Source organism: Pinus tabuliformis, chromosome 6 (genome assembly GCF_031772625.1).
Source record: "Pinus tabuliformis cultivar Carrire ecotype Pingquan chromosome 6, CPIR1, whole genome shotgun sequence".
Classification (NCBI taxonomy): domain Eukaryota; kingdom Viridiplantae; phylum Streptophyta; class Pinopsida; order Pinales; family Pinaceae; genus Pinus; species Pinus tabuliformis.
Genome location: NC_142292.1, coordinates 1,843,315,685 through 1,843,334,746, shown reverse-complemented (window position 1 = coordinate 1,843,334,746; position 19,062 = coordinate 1,843,315,685). Strand labels below are relative to the sequence as shown.

Genomic DNA, 19,062 nt, shown 5'->3' with positions numbered 1-19,062 from the left:
GCTGAGTATCTCAAAGGAATGGATTAGCAGAACATAATCATGTAGCTTGGAAGATTAGGTAATTATAATGATTATTCTCCTGTGGAATGAATTAGGGTTTGAAGAGATGTCGCAGAGATGCTTTGATGGAGCAAGGGGTTCAAATGAGTCAGAGGACTGCTAGAGGGTGTGGGGTAGTTACCCCAAAACCAGCCCAAAGCCTGCCAACCATTGGATCATGCCATTAGAACTCAATGATGGATTTACAGCCATTTGTATGCAAACAACACTCCCGTGTGCCATAGAAATCTCAATAATATGTCCTTTACGACAAGACAAAATTTTGCAACCTAGAAGAGTAGCTCATCCTTGACTCAACAGGATTCTTGCACCTCATTTGAGAAATAAATATTGAAAACATAAATAATGAGTCAAACCTTAATAGGTATTAATATGTGTGTATAACCATAAATATCAAATATATTGACATGATCAATAAAATATTTCATGTATAATGAACTCAGTAAAAATAATCCAACACTCTTGACATGACTGTGGTGAAGGGTGAGAGGTAAATAATAATTTTTATTTTTTTTTAATTTATGCTTAGTTTTGTCCGTGAGTGTTACATTGCCCCTTTCCTCACAAAATAATATCATTTATTTCACCGTAAATTTTAATTTTTTATCAAATAAGTGTTAATTAAATCTTGTATTTGAAAACAATATAAAGAAATCATTAGGCTAAATAGTAAGAAATTTCCAATATTAAGAAGTAGAATATTTGAAAATTAACAAAGAAGAAATCTCAACTAACAAAACAAGCTTCATATATCAAGTAACTAAAACATTTTTATTCGCTAAAATTACATTTTAAAAAATTGATAATTATAATCAATAATTAAACCAACCTAGATATGTCTTAACTCAGATTTACCAATGGCCAAGAGGGATAAAATCTCGTTTTACTCTAAAAGAGGTTTGCTCCTGAAGAGATTTGATCCCTCTCAACCCTTGTTAGATATGGAGTTAAGGTGGAACTAGGCTGGTAAATAATTTGATCAATTAAACATAATATTACATTACATAACATTTTACAACATATTTTCCATACTAGGTTGTAGTGTGGCTATCCATTCAAATAGTCACATAACTTACATAATTCGTAAATGTTGAAAACATCTACCCATAATAAACATTAAAAGACTTACTTCATGATGCACCATACATTACATATAAATAAAATAACAAAAAAAGAGCATTAACTAAGAGCTTCATTGAAGCCCTTATTGTTATTATTGTGCCCCTATTGTTCCCATATTGTTATTAGTGTGCCCCATAGAAGCCCACTATTGTTATTGTTGTGCCCTTATATTATTTTATTTTTTTATACTTTAACGGGTGTGGATTTTATTAAGTGGCAAAACAGCTGCCGCGTACTGAAATTACATCACATAGGTAATTCGATCCACATATTTAGTGCTTCATCAGATCTGAGAGTCTGTGTGTTTTTACTATGCTGGAGTGGGATAAGAGGGTGAATCAGTCCTAGAATTTCCATTGCCCAACCGATGACGCTTATGTTCCTCTGCCTGGAGTCCAACTTATGTTCGCCCATCTGATGGCTTGACAGTCCAGTGAGACATGGAACCCAATCATTAGCTTGGTTCTCTCTGTTGTTTGTGGTCAATCCTTTACCGCTTCTGGCTACCAGTATTTGAGCCCAAGCGTCCAGATGGGTAGCAATGTTGATGAATCTGATTTTAATGCCTTTCTCAGGGACAGAAAGCTCTCCTCATTCGTATCCCGCCCCTGCAGATTTAATTGGTTCCTTAAGCACGCTTTTTTGGAGGCAGGATCCCTTCCATTTGGCAGTTAAGGGATAATGCAAGTCGATTCTTCTGAGTTAACTAGTAGTGATCTTCTGCAATGGGTAGAGCCCAGGTTGGCTTCCAGGTCAACTTGACTGTTCAGATGTCTCAGAATATGAAAGAAGGATATTTTCCAAAATTGGAGCAGCTTTAACTTGATTTTCTTGAATATGGAGGCTAATTGAATCTGCGAAGGAGTTGAGTTGAGGTTCAAAGCTTGTATAATCAGCCTGGAGTCTCCAAAGACCGACAAAGTCAGCAGATTCCTTTTGATAGCCAGCTTGAGCCCTTGCCACAGAGCCAGAGCTTCTGCTCTGTTATTGGATTCGATGCCCAGCCCCCAGTGGAACCGAATTTCAGTTGAACCATCCGGGTTCAGAATAACCCCACCCCCACCTGCAGCTCCGGGGTTGCCTTTAGAGGCCCCATCGAAGAAAAGACAGTGTTCCCCCAAAGCAGACCGCCATTTGATAAACTCCTGTTCTTCCAGGCGAATTTCCCAGTTAGCTTGATGGATAGTTGGAGGTATGGTTTTGGGATCATAGTTTGGAACAAGTTCTTTGAACCAAATCTCTTCCGTATTGTCCAGAGCTGCTTCATTCTTTAAACCATGCTTGGTGTCCAATGTCTCTCCCAGTAAAGCTTGGATTTTTATGATGATTTTGCTAGAGTTGCATTTTTCATCCCTGAACATCCTATTATTCCTCTCCAACCACAGTTTCCAGCAGGTAAATTTAGGAATCCAAATCCAGGCTGTTTTGAGGAGGCATTTTTTTGTAAGATTGAACGGGGACAATTTGATCCAATTGTGAAGCAGGGCGGGAATGTTACTAGGAAGCTCCACATCTCCTGATCTCAGGACCCCCCTCCAGACCTCACGGGCAAAGGGGCATTGTAACATCAGGTGGCTAACCAACTCTTCCTCTGACAAACACAAAGGGCATCTGGATGGCCCTTCCATTCCGCGTTTTCTCAGATTATCTCTGGTGAGAATGCTGTTATGGGCTAACGTCCAACAGAAAAAGTCGATTTTGGGGAGCGAAGGAAAGGCCCAAATAAATCTCCATTGAGTAGGATCAGGGGGGACATTAGTAGTAGCTGTTATGCTTTTGTATCCTTCTGAAACTGTGTAGCTGCCTGAGGTGGAGCCCCACCCTCTTTTGTCTTTAACTGTTGCTTTGATTGGAGATTTTCCTTGAAGATTGTCTATAAGAAGTGAAGCTTCAGTCTGCAGCCTTTGGGGGATCTCTCCCAAGTACCAGCTATCCCACCGTCGTCCATTGTCATTTGTCCAATTTGAAATGTCCCACAGGGTGTTCAGGTTATTGGATTGTAGCCAGTTTTTAATGTTTGTCAGTCCTTCAACCTGATTCAGAGGCTGTTCACCTAGGATTGGATCTTCCTAGATTCTGATTTTTTTCCCATTACCTGGTATCCAGTAAAGTTTGTGACTGAAATGTTCCATAGCAGTAAGATAGAGTTTGAAAATCGGAGAACCTTTGCTGATTTTTGGAGGCTGGTCCAAACACCTCAACCGCTATCCTTTGAAGTATTTCTTCCACAGCACTCTCTTACTCCAGCTCACCTTTCCAGCAACAATATTCCAAAGAATTTTGGTGCCCAAAGAGAGATTCTGGGCACCCAGATCTCTTAATTCAAGACCTCCTTCCAGCATTGGTTTTTTAATAGTGTCCCATTTAACTAAATGGAGTCTTTTTTCATTATTTTTCCCCCCTTCCCATAGAAATCTTCTCAGCAGACAGTCCATTTTACTGATGAAGGTTTTGGGAGCCAGCATAATGGAGTGTTGATAAAGGGGCATGCTTGTGAGAACGGATTTCATCAGGACAACCTTCCCCGCATTGTTTAGCCAAGTGGCTCCCCAAGCTTGAATTCTTAATTTTAGTTTGTCAAGCATGGGCATCCAATGAGAAACTTTGGGAATGGATTTGAAGATTGGTATCCCCAGGTATTTTAGAAACTCCCAGGTCTGAATTCCTTTCATCTCTAAGAGCCTGGCAATATCAGCCAATTCCTTGACCGAACAGTTCCATCCATCGATAGTGCTTTTGCTGTAGTTTATCTTGCTGCCCGAGACCTCCTTGTAAGTGTCCAGCTCCTTCTTAAAGGATCTGGCAGAGTTTATGCTCGCTCCTCCAAGCAACAGAGTATCATCGGCAAATTGGGCATGGTTAATGTCTTTAACATTGGAAGCCATTCTGAGTCCTGGCAGAGTCTGGATTTGTTGACAGCTATCAAGTTGGAAAATAAGCACTGAGGCTTGAATAGCGTAGAGGAGCGGGGACAGCGGGCAACCTTGTCTTAATCCCCTTGATGCGTTGAAGAACTTTGTTGAGCGGCCATTGACCAGCGGCGCAATCCATGGAGAGCCGATGCAGGCTTTCACCCAATTTATGAAGGAGGGAGAGAAGCCCAATTTCCTCATAACAGCATAGAGGAAATCATGTTTCACCCTGTCAAAAGCATTTGCTAGATCAAGCTTTATCACCATGCCTTTTTCTTTTCGCTGGCAACTTGAATGAACTGCTTCTTGCACCAGCACAATATTGTCCAAAATCTTTCTCCCCTTGATGAAACCTCCTTGATTTTCCGGAATGATATCTGGAAAAACATTCTTGAGACGGTTGGCTATTGTTTTGGTGATCAGTTTGTAGCTGGTGTTACATAGTGAAATGGGTCGAAATCTGCCAAAATCCGTAGCTCCTTTCTCTTTCGGGATCAGGGCCAAAAAGGCCGAGTTGGTGCTGCCTCCGATCTTGGAACAGACTTGAGATTTCCTGATCATTCTCAAAAGATCTTTATTGATAGTAGACCAGCAAGATTGAAAAAATCTGGCATTGAACCCATCAGGCCCAGGAGCTTTATCTGGCTCCATGCCGTCCAAAGCCTTCTTGAGCTCATCCATGCTGATCGGAGTCGTCAGCATAGCGTTGACAGATTCATGAACACAATGAGGGATTCGGTCAAAGGGGTAGGCTTGGAGGTCTAAAGGAGGATTTTCAGGAGCCGTATAAAGCTCTTTGAAGAATGTGTAAGCAGCACTTTTGATGCCTTCAAAATCTTTGACCACTGTGTCTTGGGATTGAATTTCTGATATAGATTTAAATTGCTTGTGAGCTTCGGCTTGCTTGTGGAAGAAACTGGTATTCTTGTCGCCAGCCTGCAGCCATAAGTTTCTGTATTTTGTCTCCAGTACTCCTCTTCTTCCCTACTGTCTCTGTGGAGAGTTTTTTGCAGCTCAACTTCTCTTTGAATCAGATTTTGAGATATAACAGATTTCTCCATTGCAGATTGATGGGCAGCAAGGTTTTCTAAGGATTCTTTTCTCTTAGCAGTTGGTGTTTTCAGGTTTTTAGCCCACTCCTTGAGTTTTCTTTTAAGGCCCCTCAATTTTTCTTCCCACACATAGAAAGGAGATCCCAGGATCTGTCAATTCCAAGCTTCAGAAACCACATCCTGGAAACCATCTTGCTGAGTCCACAAGGGACTGAATCTAAAAGGTATTCGGCCACGGTTTCCATCAAGGGATAGCTCGAGACTGATGGGTTTATGGTCAGATGTGCAATTTGGGAGAATCTTAGACGAGGCAGTTAGGCCACATGAGAGGAAAGAGGATTGGACAAGGAATCTGTCCAGACGAGCAGCTATGTGGTTTGGCCCTAATCTTTTATTGGTCCAGGTATATTTTCCGCCAGAAGGCTTGATATCCTCAAGATCCCAATCTAACATTACGTCTTCCACCCATTCTCTAGCTGGATCCGTTACTGGGGAGCCCCCCTTTTTCTCATCAATGGTAAGAGTGACATTCAGATCACCTACAATAATGATATTTCATGGATTGTGCAGTAAAAGAAAGGACTAAAGCGAGTCCCAACAAAATTTTTTCTCAACTGGAAGGACCGAAGCATAAATATTAAACATACTTACTTGTTGCCCAGACTCTTTATGAAGGAGCTGGATGAAAATCCAGTGAGAGCAGATTTATTCTTGAATCAGTTCATATTTTGAGCTGTCCCAGAAGGAGGCAAGCCCACCAGAGGCTCCCCTTGCGCTGACAGCTCTTCCAGGACCTTTGTGCCAGTATGTCTTACTAGTTTGGAGGAGCGTAATATCCTCCATCTTTGTCTTCTGGATGAGAAGGATTTCAGGCGAATGAATCCTAACAATGTCTTTCAGGGCTTCTTCTTTCAGTCTGCTGCCTAACCCTCTGCAGTTCTAGGAGACGTATTTCATTATTTATTGCCTTGGGAGGTGGTGGCTCCTTTTGGAGCCCTTCTCTGCTTGCGCCCGGATCTGGTGTTCATCATTCCTTTTAGAGTTTTCTGGGAGCCTTGAAGGACATCCAGATACGTTTTCTCCTCTCTCTGTTTCTTCTTAGATTTTCGTCCCCTAGTTGATTTGATAGGAGTGATTTGTGATCCATCTGATTCAGTGTCTCTCTCTTCCGACTCTTCCCCTGAATCAAAGGCCGGGCTGATGTGCTCCTCATTCCCTTCGGTTCCCCTTTGTTCAGCATCTACTAGGGGATCCGGAGAGTTTTCTTCAGTTTCTTTCATTTTATTCGATTGGTCTTCAGTTTCTTCCTCATTCCCTGTTACATTCACCTTTTCAGCTGAAGGGGAGCCTTCTTTTGTGATTGGTTTATTCTAAGAATTGGCCTGGGGGTTCCCCATTGTCCCAGATTTTGTCTGTTCAGTGGCTTTTGAGATTACTTTGCCCTTTTTTATCTCTTTCCATCCTTCTTCTTCCGCCTTGTCCCTTGGTGGGGCTTTAGGGCAATTTCGTTGGAAGTGACCATGCTCATGACAGATTCTGCACTTGAAGGGCAGTTGCTCGTAGTCCAGTTTCTGGTAGTGCTTCCAATCTCCCACTGTGAGTTTAATGGCTTCCAGTAGACCAGCTTCCAAGTCAACTTCCACGCGGATTCCTGCGCAGGTGTATTGGCCTTTATTATCAGCTTTGTCAATGAATCAACCCAGCCCGTTTCCAATCTTTTGAAGAGATTGGTAGATCCAGCAGTGGATCGGCAGGTTGGGGAGCCGAACCTAAACAGGGACCTCCTTTGGAACATCGATTGAAGGATCGAAATCAGGGGTCCATTTGTTCAGTTAAAGGCCTTGGTTTCCCATGAAATACGGACCATTTCTGAACACCAGATCACGGTCTTCCTTGGTAGTGAATTCGAAGATGAAAAATCCTCGGCCGACAGCATAGCAGATCACGTTGTTCTTCAGCAGAGGCCTCCAATTTCGTTGAACCTGTTAGCGCATGAAATTTCACCTCAGGCTGAAAAAGGTAAACTCCAAGGCAACATCAAACCACTTAGCCTCGTAGCTAGCCCTACGGGGCAGGAGAGGGCTCTCTCCGGTCTATCTCGGCAAAGATCTTCAACGGGCAGAGATAACCAATAAAGAACACTGATTTTAGGCTAGTAAACTGATAAAAAGGTTTGATTTGGGATTTTTAGGGTTTTGGTGGAAAATTGGGGAAAGGCAATTTTGGGTGCGGGGATTGGACACAGTTTTCGCAGGGGGTTCTTTGGGGCAAGGTAGGAGACTGTATTGATGCCTTTGAAAGATTTGGATGGATGAGAATGACTGGTGAGGAGCTAAGGAGAGCAAGCAATCACCTTGAATTCTCCTTAAACAGCTGAAAACATTGATATTAAGCAAACTTAAAGGCAGAGCATAGCAACCATGAATTCTACCTTAACACTTCATTTGCCTAATTTGCAGAAGAAAAAGTAAGAAGATGATTCACATAACAAACCTACAAGTACAAAGAGAAACACACCATCAATACATGTAACCACAGGAATCCCAAAAGGACTGCAAAACCCTGGTCTTCCTTTGCCAAAAATTGCAGAGATACAATGAGTAATACAATAGAAGTTTTCTCCCTCAAGAGTCCAACCATGAAAATGACTAAGAAAATACATAATATAGGCAAGCTAACACCTTTCCTTGCCTCTAGGGGTCGAGCTCATCATCCTAGGAGTTGTTTCAACCAATTCTAAACAAAGCACTACAATCTAGGCAGTCAAAACAACTTGCCTCTATAAGCTAGGAAACCAATTCATTCATTAAATGTTTGCTATTTCATGAATGAATCTTCTAGAATAGGTAAATAAGTGTCATGTCAACATGAAAATACATTAATTACATCAAAGAGGGTGAAAAATCCCATCACAAGTCAAAACTGGTCAAAGCTGGGCGAATTCCTGAGCTGTAGATGAAAAATTGAGAAAATGTGCTGATGCGTAGCGCCCCAATCTTGAACGCGTAGTGCGCCTTTCAGCCAACTTTTGAAGAACTTCCCGGCATAAAAATGAGGCAAAAATAGGCTTGTTGGAAAGGTCTGGATGTCTACTTTCCAACCCAAGTGGAATTTCTCAATTTGGTGGTAATTTTCCCCTCCAAAATTGCAATCTCCCAAGACTGCTTCTTGTGTGTCCAAAAAGTGGCAGAAAGTCATTTTTTGCATGTTTTTTGACCTTCTGAGGGCTCAAAACCTAATGAAATGTCTTGGCCATTGCTGAGAAAGTGTAACTTGTCATGAAAAATCCAAAAATTCTGAGTTTTTTAGGAATAGACTTGCCCATCTTCAGGGTAGCGCGCAGCGCGCTACGCGTTGAGGGCAAAAACCGGTGTTTGGCACAAAAAATTCAAAATTGACAAAAACTTCTCCAAATTTTTTGAAATTTGAGCTGGGGGTGTCTCATCAAGTACCATGCTCCTTCAAAGAGGCTTCGGCCAAAATTTGGAGTGAATCGGGCCTTTTTCTCCATTTTAGTGCTTTGCTCAACCTCCTTGGATCTGGCGATTGTATTTTTGACATTTCTCTATAACCATGACACCTGTGTAAAAAGTGAAGGAGGTTTTTCTTCTTTGGCATGTTGTGGACAAAAACCTCTCTCAGTTTTCCAAAATTCATCTTTGATTGCTCTGAAACATCTTTTGAGTGAAACTTATCCTGATGTGTGAAACAAGGAATTTTGTCGAAATGAAGCGAAATGAAGGGGATAAGAGGCTTCTAAATTCTTGGGGAAATTTTGGGAAGTAAGGATGGATGTTAGGAAGCAGGGGAAAGTGGAATTGTGGAGATCGAGTGAGGGGAAGGGGTCCAAAAAGGCAAAACACAGGCCCAACCTAGAAAATTGCCAAGTTGTAGCAAGAAACTAGGGTTTGTGAGAAAATGAGGAATTTGGCGGATATAAGGGATGGGAAGCATTTAATAAGGTACTTTAAGGATAGGGGAAAGTGTATGAACATCTGGATACAAGTTTTGCCGATGATTTGACCGTCCAAGAGAAATTTCCTTCAAAACCCTAGGAGAGGGAAATGACCTTACCTAGGCGCAACTGAAGCATGAACAAGGTGTAAAATGACTCATTAGACACTGAGATGATAATGAAAACCCTATGAATGATGATAGAATCAGCTGAATAGTGACATAGATGGGCATTTTGGCAACTTTGAAAAGAGTGAGAGCAAACCCTAGACCTAATGCCTAGTGACCAAATTTTGCTTGAAGACTCACTGAAATGACAAAATTTGACCTTGACACTTCAAAATCACTTTGTAAGAGAACGTTTGATCACTGGAGGAAGGCTGGAAAGAATGAAACTAACATTGGCTCCAATGGGGATGGTAGCTCCTTGGAGGTGCCAAGAACCGCAGATCTCTGTAAGAGCTAGACAGTGCCTTCATCCATTGGGCGATGGAGTCATTATTTGACAAACAATACAAGACTTTGACTCATTTATTGACTGAAACTTGATTCAAACCGACTCAATTATGAAACCTACATGACTGAAAACTGACTCATAAATGACTCATGACTGACTTAACGAAAACAAGAACTTACAAAGCTTATTGAAGGGCAGCAGTCCATCAAGATTTGAAATCATGATGACAACCACCTGTGTTTCTTACAAGACAATATACCATCAAACTATATCAAAATGCCAATGCAACCAATCAAGAAGATGGCTTCTTGACTGATTCTTCTTATCAGATCTTCTGGTCAACAGTACAAACCTATCACTGGGCATCCAAAAACATAGTTGACCATGGCTGCAACAAAACACTGTAATAAACATTTTCACTGCTGGCTGCAACAAACTTGCTAGAGGATCGTGAAAAACATGAAGATTTGCCACTCCCACCTCCTGCTGAAAGAACAAGGTGTCCTTTGTTTCAAATTCTGATCTGCCTTCATCATGTGTTTCAGTAAAAGTATGCTCATAGGCTTCAAAAAACTCTGAACAAATGGATGAGCAGATCTCTTCTTGGAAAAACATGTCAGCACATGAAACATATGAAGAGGAATCTGAATGGAAACCTTGAATGCTTTGATCTTCTGTGGTGTGACTGTGTTGTAGGTCATTTGTATATGATATGACAGCCGGATTATCATCTTTGTGAAGGAAAACATTATCTGTTTGCTGATATACAAGACTGTCATGTTTTTCAATAGAGGAAGAAGTTTTCCCAACACTTTCCTGACTATGTGTGCACTGCAAATCTACTGTAGCTTGGGTTGTAACAAGACCTCTCAAGAGCTAATCTATCTCCTCTTCAGACAAAGGAGACAATGCCTTTTGTTTTCTTCTGCTTAAACAGTAATTATCTTCATATGACAGGGCACTCAGACTATCATTCATTACTGAGTTATTGAAAGGAGATTCATCACTTACTTGCACAAAGATCTCATGAACTGACTGGATTGCTTCTTCATGAAGGTTGTGTTCTAATGATGGACTAACAGTATGAATTACTGTGTCTTCTACATTCCAAATGATTTCAACAAAACCTGGAGTAGCTGACTTGACATTATCACAATCTACAATCAGAATTGGACTTACTTGCATGTTGCTGTCTTCTGTGGGCAGATCTGAAATGTCATTCTCCCTTTCATCATTTTCAGCCATATTATCTTCAACCTGCTGATCTTGATTCTGCTGCAAAATGTCCTGATCATTTTGACAAGTATGCTGAAATAGACTTTCATACAGAGCCTCCATGATCTCATCATCCATAAAATTATCATCTTCATAATATTTCTCAAGGCTTTCAATAAAACTATAAGCATGCTTGCAACAGTCTTGAACTAAATTTAATGATGGATAAGAGTCCTTATATCGTTCAATGAACATAGCATGAAAATCCTTTAAACAGTAAATACAAGCAGGCGGCAAACTTTCATACCATGATTGGGCTTTACCTTCCAGAGTGGCCAAGAATATCTTCATCAAGCAATCTTCAGGAAAATCAACCTTCAACTTGCGAATATGCATGTGAAATCTAACTAGATGTAAAGCAGCATCCTTCTTACCATCATCTTTAAATGTAGGCAGATTCCTTGACCAATCTACCTTCGGAATTTTATTTGGAAAACCAGGGATGTGATCTCGGCTCAATGGAGCATATCTTCTTGTGATTTGGTCCATCTTGAAAAGCTCAAAGCTACTAATCTTCCTGCAGTGAAGTCACCATGAAGTATTGATCTCTGAAGTTTTCAGTGAAGGAGTCGCTAGTGAATGATTTCAGCCTTGTCAGTGTCTGATCGTTGTCCACCATCAACAATCAGATCTGAACTTGATACATGTACTGGGGTAATTAACAAGTTAGATGTCACGTTTACAAGCTAGACCGGAGATTGACTGAAGCAGCGTTTATCTACTTCCGCTAATGCAAAGCAAAAGCGTTTCGAAGGCTACCTGGCATAACTTCAGGCTCCGTCTGTAGCTTATAAAACAAATGAAATCAACCAGCAAACCATTTGTTCTTCCCCAGTATGGTTGCCAATATGTTAGCGCTTGAAATTTCACCTCTGGCTTAAAAAGGTAAACTCCAAGGCAACATCAAACCACTTAGCCGCGTAGCTAGCCCTACGGGGCAGGAGAGGGCTCTCTCCGGTCTATCTCGGCAAAGATCTTCAATGGGCAGAGATAACCAATAAAGAACACTGATTTTAGGCTAGTAAACTGATAAAAAGGTTTGATTTGGGATTTTTAGGGTTTTGGTGGAAAATTGGGGAAAGGCAATTTTGGGTGCGGGGATTGGACACAGTTTTCGCAGGGGGTTCTTTGGGGCAAGGTAGGAGACTGTATTGATGCCTTTGAAAGATTTGGATGGATGAGAATGACTGGTGAGGAGCTAAGGAGAGAAAGCAATCACCTTGAATTCTCCTTAAACAGATGAAAACATTGATATTAAGCAAACTTAAAGGCAGAGCATAACAACCATGAATTCTACCTTAACACTTCATTTGCCTAATTTGCAGAAGAAAAAGTAAGAAGATGATTCACATAACAAACCTACAAGTACAAAGAGAAACACACCATCAATACATGTAACCACAGGAATCCCAAAAAGGACTACAAAACCCTGGTCTTCCTTTGCCAAAAATTGCAGAGATACAATGAGTAATACAATAGAAGCTTTCTCCCTCAAGAGTCCAACCATGAAAATGACTAATAAAATACATAATATAGGCAAGCTAACACCTTTCCTTGCATCTAGGAGTCGAGCTCATCATCCTAGGAGCTGTTTCAACCAATTCTAAACAAAGCACTACAATCTAGGCAGTCAAAGCAACTTGCCTCTATAAGCTAGGAAACCAATTCATTCATTAAATGTTTGCTATTTCATGAATGAATCTTCTAGAATAGGTAAATAAGTGTCATGTCAACATGAAAATACATTAATTACATCAAAGAGGGTGAAAAATCCCATCACAAGTCAAAACTGGTCAAAGCTGGGCGAATTCCTGAGCTGTAGATGAAAAATTGAGAAAATGTGCTAATGTGTAGCGCCCCAATCCTGAACGCGTAACACGCCTTTGAGCCAACTTTTGAGGCACTTCCCAGCATACAAATGAGGCAAAAGTAGGCTTGTTGAAAAGGTATGGATGTCTACTTTCCAACCCAAGTGGAATTTCTCAATTTGGTGATCATTTGCCCCTCCAAAATTGCAATCTCCCAAGACTGCTTCCTGTGTGTCCAAAAAGTGGCAGAAAGTCATTTTTTGCATGTTTTTTGACCTTCTGAGGGCTCAAAACCTGATGAAATGTCTTGGCCATTGCTGAGAAAGTGTAACTTGTCATGAAAAATCCAAAAATGCTGAGTTTTTTAGGAATGGACTTGCCCATCTTCAGGGTAGCGCGCGGCACGCTACGCGTTGAGGGCAAAAACCTGTGTTTGGCACAAAAAATTCAAAATTGACAAAAACTTCTCCAATTTTTTTGAAATTTGAGCTGGGGGTGTCTCATCAAGTACCATGCTCCTTCAAAGAGGCTTCGGCCAAAATTTGGAGTGAATCGGGTCTTTTTCTCCGTTTTAGTGCTTTGCTCAACCTCCTTGGATCTGGTGATTGTATTTTTGACATTTCTCTAAAACCATGACACTTGTGTAAAAAGTGAAGGAGGTTTTTCTTATTTGGCATGTTTTGGACAAAAACCTCTCTCAGTTTTCCAAAATTCATCTTTTATTTCTCTGAAACATCTTTTGAGTGAAAATTATCCTGATGTGTGAAACAAAGAATTTTGTCGAAATGAAGCGAAATGAAGAGGATAAGAGGCTTCTAAATTCTTGGGGAAATTTTGGGAAGTAGGGACGGATGTTAGGAAGTAGGGGAAAGTGGAATTGTGGAGATCGAGTGAGGGGAAGGGGTCCAAAAAGGCAAAACACAGGCCCAACCTAGAAAATTGCCAAGTTGTAGCAAGAAACTAGGGTTTGTGCGAAAATGAGGAATTTGGCAGATCTAAGGGATGGGAAGCATTTAATAAGGTACTTTAAGGATAGGGGAAGGTGTATGAACATCTGGATACAAGTTTTTGCCGATGATTTGACCGTCCAAGAGAAATTGCCTTCAAAACCCTAGGAGAGGGAAATGACCTTACCTAGGCGCAACTGAAGCATGAACAAGGTGTAAAATGACTCATTAGACACTGAGATGATAATGAAAACCCTATGAATGATGATAGACTCAGTTGAATAGTGACATATATGGGCATTTGGGCAACTTTGAAAAGAGTGAGAGCAAACCCTAGACCTAATGCCTAGTGACCAAATTTTTCTTGAAGACTCACTGAAATGACAAAATTTGACCTTGACACTTCAAAATCACTTTGTAAGAGCATGTTTGATCACTGGAGGAAGGCTGGAAAGACTGACACTAACAGAACCCATTCATCTGTCAATTTTGTTGATGGCCAGCGACCCATAAATTGCCCGACCAATCCTCTGTCCGCCAGTGCAAGAGCTATTTTGATTGGTTGTTCTTCAGGCAGCACGATCTCTGGTATTTCTTCAAGCTTTTTGATAAACATTGGAACTTCAGGGTTTGGCCGTTTTTTCCCTTTCTGTGTCAGAAGCTTTTTGAATGCGATTTCAGAAGATAATGGAGGGGGGGGAGAGGCCTCTCCGCCCCCTGGAGCGTCCATGGCGGCGGTTCAACCCGCTACGTTTCTTGTCGTAATCGATGTGCGCGCAACTCAGAAAATGCTAACCCATGCAGATTTCGTTTCTAGTCGAGAATATACATGTTATAAAAATTAACATATTGTTATTTTTTTCAAAAAAATCCCTTATATTATTATTGTTATTGTTGTGCCCTTATATTATTATTATTATGTTGAATTTGACTATATTGTGACCCCTTAGTCTCCTATATATAGAAAGGAGGTTTAGTCATTTGTATCATCCAAGAATTATTCATTTGTGTAATGTAAAGGAGGTTTCCCCCTCGAAGAGGCTAGTTTTGAAGTCGTTGATCTATCTTTTCAATCTTTTTGTGAGCTAGTTTCATAACAATTGGTATTAGAGCTTTGGATTCTAGGGTTTCGCTGCTCCAAAATAGGTCATCGTGTAATTTTTGCCATAACTTTTATTTTACAACATTTAAGAATCTAAAAAACAAACCCATTTGAGACACAATCGTGATGATCCTCGGGTCCAAATTTCAAATCTTGTCTCACTATATTTTCAAAGACATGATCCAATGAAATTAGGGTTTCTGCAGGCTCCCAAATTACATCCCAAACAAGTGATCTTGGAAAAATCATCATAACTTTCTCTTTAAGTATCAGACTAAAATTTCGTAAGAATTTAAAGAAATAGGATGGATGATGGTTTTATTTGCAATGTTTTTAGGACCGAAGGTTGAAACAGTGACATGTGGCACTTCGTACAAGTTCGCTCTACTGAAAAATTGTATAATCGGGTCATCTTGGGAGATTGGGCATAACGCTTTCTTAGAATCCAATTTAGATCAGAATGGAGGCGTTGGAAAGAGGACTCAGAGGGCTACCATATATTGCAATTTTATACCTTGGAGATCCAAAATTTCAGAGATACATCGTATTCAATATCTAACTCCTACAAATTTGAAAGAGGTGTGTAGTTTTTTTTTTTAATTTTGCATAAGTTTGGTTTGAAAAATTAGTTTGAAGGAATTCAAATGACATAGTGAAGAATAATTATCATTAATTGATTCCCTGAAGAAAGAAAATGGAAACACCTAGTAAGAAACCTGAAATATATAGCATGACTCATGAAGAAGAGGAATAAATGAAACATGATATATCAAAATTACGAGACCAAGTGCAACAAATTTCACTCTCACAAAAAGTAACAGAAGCTAATATGGATGGTTTAAAGAAAGGCGTGGAAGATAATACGGATGGTTTAAAGAAATTCGTGGAAGATAATATTGTTGGAAATAATACTGAGAGGGGGGGTGAATCAGTATTATCAAATTCTTTTCAATATATCTTCCTTATTTATACTTTGAATAATTCTTCAAATATTGATCATTACTTTGTATGTCAGAATCATAAAATAATGAGCAGGAACAAGAAAAGCAAATAGTCACACAAAAGAACACCAGATATAAGGTGGAAACCCAATGTGGGTGAAAACCACCTGCTGCAATATGTCTCTATCTTCTTTTAATAAGAAACTCCTTTTACAATGATTTTGTACTGGTGCAGTCCTTTACCAGTACGCAGGCTACAACCTGCAGAGAGCTACAACTCTCTCTTTCGTTTTCCAGTCTCTCCTGGAAGGGAGCTACAACCCCCTACTTCTTTTCTTTCAAGGACCACTTTTCATAAATTTTCAAACTGGATCCAAGAACATCAAAAACCCATCAACTACACTTGCATCATCAATCTCTGATTTCACCAAAGCCAACCCGCATACAGATCTGCAAATATTTCCTTATAACTTTGCAGTTGTTACATCAGACATACCCAGATCATAACATGTGTAAAATAAAACATGCATCAATAATTCAGACCCAGATTATTAGATTTATAGATCAAGCGTATGCCACATATCACAGATCAAAATCATATAGAGATACCACTATTCCAGCCTTAAGATTTTGACCCATCAATAGAACTTATCCTTCTCCTTACGCTCAGGTTCCTTCTTCATTCAGATCCAGATCTGCACCAAAACCCAATCACAATATTCCAGATCTAGCACTTTATCAGATATTCGATAATTCAGAAGATGCTTTGCCAAATGATCTCCTTCCTCTTTTATAGTCTTAGTTTTCACAATACCACGGGCCAAAACCATAGGATCAAAAAACTGTTGGACTAATACCATGAACCAACCATGAAAGTGCGTGAGATCAACACTTTCGGATGCAATATCACGGGCCAAAACCATAGGATCAAAAACTGTGGGACTAATACCATGAACCAACCATGAAAGTGCGTGAGATCAACACTTTTGACGAGGTACCATGGTCCAAAACCATAGGTTCAAATACCAAGGACTAACTACCATGGACCAAAGGTAAGTTCTCCAACATATACGCGCTTTTCCTTGCATGAAAGTGCGTACCATGGTCCAAAACCATAGGTTCAAATACCAAGGACTAACTACCATGGACCAAAGGTGAGTTCTTCAACATATACGCGCTTTTCCTCATAGGTTCAAATACCAAGGACTAACTACCATGGACCAAAGGTAAGTTATCCAACATATACGCGCTTTTCCTCATAGGTTCAAATACCAAGGACTAACTACCATGGACCAAAGGTAAGTTCTCTAACATACACACGCTTTTCCTTGCATGAAAGTGCGTGAACTTTTTCTCTACATGAAATAAACTTTTCTCTGCATAAAAGTGCGTGAACTTTTCTCTACATGAAATAAACTTTTCTCTGCATAAAAGTGCGTGAACTTTTCTCTACATGAAATAAACTTTTCTCTGCATATAAGTGCGTGAACTTTTCTCTACACTATAATTTATTATCTAAGATGAGTGGGTTTCCATCAAGTACAACATATGTATCATAATGCCAACAATCTCCCCCTTTGGACTTGATGGCAACAACAACCAATCACTCTCCCCCTTTGACATCAAGGGCAAAGGGTTATGCTCCCCCTAAGAACATGCCCCCCCTGACTATAAACCAGATCTGCAAAGAAGAACCATAATCCATGACCATGAAAGAGATAGAGACATATTGCAGCAATATTCAGACTAGCATCCATGATCTCCTTCTGTACGTCCTCCATAATGCCAACAATGCATTATATGCTCCCCTGAACCTGTGCCATTCGATCTTCAACCAATCCGCAACCCAGCACATGTACGCATATGCCCCAGATGAGCCTTGTGTACAACCAACTATCAGAAGAGATTCAAAACGATGATGCATCAACAACCCCCAGCTTTTGCCTGAGGTATTCAAAAGTATCCCTGGGCAATGGTTTGGTGAGTATATCAGCAACTTGTTCCTCGGAAGGAACATACTCCAACTTGACCTTTTGTTCAAGTACTTGCTCCCGGAGAAAATGATACTTGATCGGTATGTGCTTGGTCTTTGAATGCATGACTAGGTTCTTTGAAATATTGATTGCACTTGTGTTATCACATAAGATGGGGATAGGTGGTGTACAAGTGATTTGAAAGTCCTGCAAGGTCTGCATCATCCAAAGGAGTTGAGTGCAGCAAGATGCAGCAGCAACATATTCTGCTTCAGCTGTAGACAAGGCAATCGAACTCTGTTTCTTGATGAACCAAGATACCAATCTGGAGCCCATAAAGAACGCACCACCACTTGTGCTCTTCCTGTCATCCACGCTTCCTGCCCAATTTGCATCTGTATAAGAATGAAGTGTGAGATCTGTATCTCTAGGATACCATAAGCCATAATTTTGAGTCCCTTGAAGATATTTAAAGATTCTCTTTACTGCCTGAAGATGAGTTTCCTTCGGATTTGCTTGAAATCTTCCAACTATTCCCACTGCATGCATGATGTCTGGTCGAATACCTGTCAAATAAAGTAGACTTCCAATCATAGATCTGTAGGTTGGTTGATGCACTGCTGTTGATTCATCATTTGCACTGAGGCTACATCCTGTGACCATGGGTGTACATACTGGTTTTGCATCTTCCATGCCATATTTCTTCAAAATCTGCTTGAGATACTTGGTTTGAGACAAAAAGATCCCTCCTTCTTTTTGTTGGATTTGCAAACCAAGAAAATATGTCAGTTCTCCCAGCAAGGACATTTCGAATTCTTTCTGCATCACCAAGGCAAAGCTTTGACTCATAGCTTCTTCATTGCTACCAAAGATAATGTCATCTACATACACAACAAGTATCAGCAGTTTGTCATTTTCAACTTTTATATAAAGATTGATGTCTGCTGATCCTTTTGAAAAACCTTGTTGATGAAGATATTTGTCCAAACGATAGTACCAAGCCCTTGGAGCTTGTTTGAGACCATAGAGAGCCTTTTTCAATCTGCATACAAGATTTGGATCATTTCCAAGAATGAAACCATCTGGCTGCTCAATGTATACTTCTTCTTCCAAGTCTCCATTCAGAAAGGCTGATTTCACGTCCATTTGAAATACTTTGAAGTTTTGAAAGCTTGAGAGAGCAAGGAACATTCGGATGGCCTCAAGTCTTGCAACAGGAGCAAAGGTTTCTTCAAAATCTATTCCTTCTTGCTACGCATACCCTTTACAAACAAGTCTGGCCTTGTTTCTAATTACTTCTCCATTTTCATTCAATTTATTTTTGAAGACCCATTTTGTCCCTATAACGTTCTTATCCTTTGGTCTAGGAACCAGCTCCCAAGTGTTGTTCTTTTTGATCTGCTCAAGTTCTTCATCCATTGCTTTGACCCAACATTCATCTTTGCATGCCTCTTTCACA

General features: G+C 40.3%; 1 protein-coding gene across 1 annotated transcript; it reads right to left on the bottom strand.

Moving 5' to 3' along the window:
• Positions 1 to 1,853: 1,853 nt before the first annotated feature.
• On the bottom strand, positions 1,854 to 6,426 carry LOC149266378 (uncharacterized). Its single transcript, XM_089408029.1, has 4 exons — positions 6,114 to 6,426; positions 5,603 to 5,685; positions 3,435 to 5,030; positions 1,854 to 3,215 (listed from the first exon to the last, which is right to left on the bottom strand). The coding sequence occupies exons 1-4, from the start codon at positions 6,424 to 6,426 to the stop codon at positions 1,854 to 1,856; spliced, it is 3,354 nt and encodes a 1,117-aa protein (XP_089264155.1).
• Between the last annotated feature and the right edge of the window lie 12,636 nt (positions 6,427 to 19,062).